The sequence below is a fragment of the Anneissia japonica genome, unplaced genomic scaffold, assembly GCF_011630105.1.
Source record: "Anneissia japonica isolate Jap-2015-1 unplaced genomic scaffold, ASM1163010v1 scaffold287754_len4335492_cov202, whole genome shotgun sequence".
Lineage (NCBI taxonomy): Eukaryota > Metazoa > Echinodermata > Crinoidea > Comatulida > Comatulidae > Anneissia > Anneissia japonica.
The window spans coordinates 230,714-235,952 of NW_022705543.1; the positions used below are offsets into that span (position 1 = coordinate 230,714).

General features: G+C 38.0%; 1 protein-coding gene across 9 annotated transcripts in view; it reads left to right on the forward strand.

The window, feature by feature from the left end:
* LOC117105636 (major facilitator superfamily domain-containing protein 6-like) overlaps nucleotides 1–4,271 on the forward strand; it is a 17,653-nt gene extending 13,382 nt beyond the window's left edge. For 7 of the 9 annotated variants that reach the window (XM_033246817.1, XM_033246824.1, XM_033246826.1 and 4 more), the window contains 3 exons: nucleotides 2,184–2,390; nucleotides 3,017–3,252; nucleotides 3,468–4,271. In XM_033246817.1, the coding sequence (XP_033102708.1) occupies nucleotides 2,184–2,390; nucleotides 3,017–3,252; nucleotides 3,468–3,650 (626 nt within the window). In that variant the 3' untranslated portion in view covers nucleotides 3,651–4,271. Of the gene's footprint in view, nucleotides 1–719; nucleotides 874–1,442; nucleotides 1,594–2,183; nucleotides 2,391–3,016; nucleotides 3,253–3,467 lie in introns of all 9 variants that reach the window. The other 2 variants (XM_033246820.1, XM_033246819.1) reach the window with 2 other exon arrangements.
* The last annotated feature ends 968 nt before the right edge of the window (nucleotides 4,272–5,239 follow it).

A 5,239-nucleotide genomic window follows, 5' to 3' on the forward strand; every position in this document is an offset into this window, starting at 1 on the left:
CCGATTTATTGTCGGGGACAGTCTTAAGCCGTCGTGAGAAATATTAAACATGTTTAATATTCTACGACGCAACTTCCCCCGACGCACACCATCGCATCTGCGTTTAACTCACACAGACCCGACGCGACAACAAATCGCGTCGGGCTGTGTCGCACGACGCTGTCTGAGTTGGCCTTAAAACATTCTTGACAATATGCTGTATGAGCTGAATATGATCCTTAATTCATGTAAAAGGCATGAATCGCCTACGTTATGACAAACAGATATGCTACTGCAGGGGAAGGGTTGTCTAAAAGTTGATGACGTAACCGTATTAAAAAATATAGTACATACTCTAGGTATTGAAATGCATTATGTCATCATCAGTAACCTATTCGTTACCGTTTTCGTAAGCTTGCAAAAACTCCCTATTATTAATTATTGATGTCTGTGCACGCACGTTTTTTTTTTTTTTTTTTTTTTTTTTTTTTTTGGTGGGTATTTTAAACTTCTATCAACTGTGTATTGTTCTGATTTTTACTGAAAAATATTAAAGTTTCTCAGTCAAGTATTTACGTACAGGTTTTTATGTCACGATATGAAGCACTAAAAATGCTAAGCTATTGAAGTATTGGCGCACGTTTTTGTTGCGATATACTTGTATCGTAGGGTGACCATTTTTATGAAGAGGACGTTAGTAAGTCCCACCATAAAAAAAAAACAACTTGGTTTTACAATAGGTGTCTACTGAGTGCTAGCTTACTGCAGCTTTACAGAACAACTGTTACATATTGCGGTATGGATTTCGTCGTCACGGACTATAAAATTGCATTCCTAATGATGGGAGGCTGTTACCTCATCTCTTTACCAATAGCATGTTCTATTACTTTTGAGGTAAGAAGTGTAGGCCTACTGTAATAAATATTGTTTCTCACCTGTTGATTTCAATAATACATACTTAAGACTCAGATATATGGGATGAGATGGGTGTTTATGCTAAAGTGTTACATACAAAAAAATAGATTTTTTACTAAAAGCGCTTTAATTCTGTAGGACGTGGATACCACACTGATACACTAATTCACGTGTCTTTAACTCAACTACAGAGGTTTTTGTCAACTACCGCAATCTATTTTTCAACTCCGATTGACTTATATTCATTAGATTACTATTTCGCTGTTTTGCGTCAGGAAATTTAACGTGGCGTTTTTGCCCTACGGACGCAAAACGCTAGTCACTAATAAGCGCAAGTTTGGTGATCTAATGGTTATGGCACCAGGCTAGTTATCTGGATGTCGTGGGTTGGAGGGCCACCCGAACTGAGTATTCAATACAATAATACGTCAGGTTGGGCAAAAACATCACTCCTACTATTCATTTATATTCATATTTCATTAGATAAGAATCATCTTTGAGATTGCAGACGCAACATGACCTAACCGATTGCATGCCCTTTTTCACAGAACATATCAAACGATGTAGAATACCATGCCAAGGAGTTTATGAAGCTTCTGATGTCACCAACGCATATATCTGTTTATGTGATTGGAATTTTTGTTGGAACATGTAATGGTTTTGTTTGGTACTTCCTCAACTATCATCTTGAAAACCTAGGTAACAATTTAAAAAACTTCTAATTAATAAATGTCTTTAAGATGCAAGGGTGAAAAAGAGTGATCGAGTGTGTCTACTCCGTCACTCCAATAGAGTGGCATAGGTACTGTAGAGCGAGATTTCACAACATTCAGAGTGAGTTTTACTAATGTGTTTATTATTATGAAAAATAGGCCTAGTAGGCCTAGTCACTCTTTTAAGAGTGAATATTTCACTCGAGAAGATTGGGGTGTCTCTGCAGCACTCTTTTGAGTCTAAAATTTACATGTAAAATGATGAAGTATAAAGAAATTCGGATAAAGCCCCTGATGAGGGGCATATGCTGTGACACACACCGAACCAACGGCTTAATGTCCCATCTGAATACTAAAGCAATTGTAGGAAAGTGTCTATCGACATTAGTCTCGAATTTGGTCCGCCTCGCATTGAAGTCCAATTCCCTAACACCGTTCGTCTCATTGGCCCTCAATAACTGTTTTATAATAGCTCTTTGTTGCCGATATTACCATATATCGTCATTTGAATCTTTTAACGTTGCATTTTAATTTTCTCAACGTATACGTAAAGATAATCTTTCAATTTATTTGTAGGTGCAACTCAACTGTTAATGGGGATAGCAATGACAGTTGGAGCTCTTTCCGAGATAGTGTGGGGTTTGTTTTTCCAGTTGAAAGCTGTTGAGCGATTAGGCCACACAAAAATACTGGTCATTGCATTAGCCTTGTATTGCATTCGATTTCTAATCTATGCTGTACTACAAAATCCACTTTGGATTCTCCCGGTTGAGATTATTCAAGGTAATGCATATAATTTTAGTTACTTTTTTGACATTAATGTAGCTAAATATTTAAACGATGTCATTATTAATCAGAAAGTCAGGAATAAGGTGCGTAGTTTTAAGTTCGCGTGTCAGTTAGTAGTCAACACATAGATATAATAATTATATCAGAGCAAAGTGGGCTTGGTCGGGCGTCGCTCAAATATTTTGAAAGTGGTCCGGGAGCGAAGTCCCCGAAAAATATGATAATTTAGGGGTTTCAAAGGCTTATTTAATCGATTTAAGAGTCTACTAATATGTAGAAAATGCATATAATTTTTCCCCCGACGAATTATAGCTTTTCTCCCATCTACACGCTTGCTGGTCGTTCACACTAGCATCCGTCAACCGCAAACGAAAGAATGGCTATCAACTATTATCTCTTTATCCCCTTTGTTTAAACGTTAAGCTCCGTTGCTTGAGTTTCTTCCTCCATGATTACAGGTGTTTGTTCACACTGATAGTACGTACTAGCGTATGCGTGTAATTTAGGCTTGCGTAACGCGTCTAAATATCTCTAGCGTGAAACTTTACGTTACACGAGACATTGACGTCATTCCAAAACGTTGCTAATGTACAGGTTATTTTATTTATTTTTTCTTTTAGGAGCGTCATATTTTGCCGTATGGAACACACTCGTTTCCTACACAGTGCACTCATTCCCACCCCAGTTTCTCGCAACCAGTATTTCGTTTCTTAACGCAATATTCCAAAATCTTGGATTAGGAATCGGAACATTCCTGAGTGGCTATCTAATCTACCGATTCGATGCAGCTACAACTTGCTACATCTATTGCGTGGCGTCCCTCTGTTTTCTTGTATTGTTTATCATCGTACGACGAGTAAGTTAATATATATGTATAGGCCTAATTATAATATGGCCTTTTTATGCGCATAATGCAACTGTATTTAGGCCTATCATTGTGTATAAATCTGTTTCTGAATTGTTTGACCCTATTTGAATCCACAATTAAATCAATATTCGTATCTGCTATTCGTATAAAAAAGTTTATCCATTCCGCCTACCTAATACTTTAAATCATTTTTCTGATTACAGATATTCACTAATATGGAGCCAGAAATTGAGTCGATGAATTTGATTGCAAAGCAGGAAGAGGAAAAGAGAAAGACTAGCGAAAGTGAGCAAAGCGTACCTGCTGGTACGCCACCAACGCCAGGTGTAGTGCCAGCTCCTACCTTTCGCAGAAAATCATACAGTTCCATCGACGACAGTTCTTAGGATGCTGCAATCACTCCCACCTACTATAGATAAGTGTTTATATAGAAATATGTAATGTTTATATCAAACATCCTTGCCACATAGCAATATAGACCTAGACAACATTAAAGGAACAATATATTATATTTTTCTAAATAATGTATTGTATTGTATTGTGTATGGAGTGAATATTATTTAAATGATATGCCTATATTTTTTTGAATGTCATCAACATTAACCGTATAATTAGGTGAAAAGCTTTAGTGGAGGTACTGATCTAAATAATACAGTAACTCAACAAAATTTTTCATTAACTTCAGTTAATCTGCTGGTGTGGACTTTCACGCCCTCCCTACCGCTAAATCCTGCATTCGCACCAGATCTGCAAAATCCTGTTAAACGCAATACCATCATCAATATCGGCATTACCATCACCATCACCATCATTATCATATCATCGTCAGGGGTGGCGTTAGTGGGAAGGGGAGCAGGGTCCCTCGCCGAGGAGAGTCCCGCCCCCCACCCCCCGTTGGGAAGAATTGAAACTACAATTGGTCGGGGAGAGAAAAAATATAGGCCTATGTATTTTCTACATATTAGTATACTCCGAAATCGATTAAATATGCATTTGAAACCACCAAATTGTGCCTTTTTTTCTTTTTTCGGGGACTGGAACATTGACACCCCCCCCCACCCCGCATGTCACCACCACTGATCATCATCAACAATTCACTGTTCCTGATTGTACAAAGTTCCACTGTGTAAAAGATAAGTTCCATCTTCCAACATCATCATTATCTTCGACGTCAACTCATTATTTGACATCCGAAAAGGGGTCAGTTCGTATTTCCAAACATTAAAATCCTTATGTATAATTCTATATTTCTATAGAATTGACGAAGTTACAGTTACATTTGAATTTAAATAATAAAAACTGTTGTATACAATGTATAAGTGTTATTATGCTAAATCTTGACTATTGGCTGATTGATCGGGGGAAAAAAACAACTCCACAATTCCACTTTTCAGTTCACCAATAAATTTAATTGAAGGACAACATTGCACATAATCATAATTCACAAAGATATATTTTTGATAAACGTACCTCCATAGTAATAGACCTTTCCGATAAGCCCCGCACTCTGGATATTGTTGCTAAGGACCCACAAAACAATATCGAACATATGTACACACGTGCGTTTGTGGGACACAACACGTGTGCTCCTGGGACATGCGAGCATTCATGGCCTTGTTCTGATTGGCCAGTTGTTAAGTTTGACTGAAACTCCGGAAAGACCCATTGTTCAAGCTTCCAGCTACAAGGTATACGCACCCTCCAATCGTCTGTTTAGGATACGTAGATATTAGATAGTTTTCGCCGCACGACATTTACCTTAACTTTAACGTTAGTACCCAGCATGCAACGCGATAGCTCCGCCCTTTTTGTAAACAAATCGAAATACGCATGCGCAAACCCGTAACTAACGTTCGTCGAGCACGTAAAATCCTGGAATTAACGTACTCAGCAACGCAAGATGAATAAATTATGACGTCATCCGTTAGCGTTAAGGATAACGTCGTGCGGCGAAAACTGCCTATTACGTAACGGA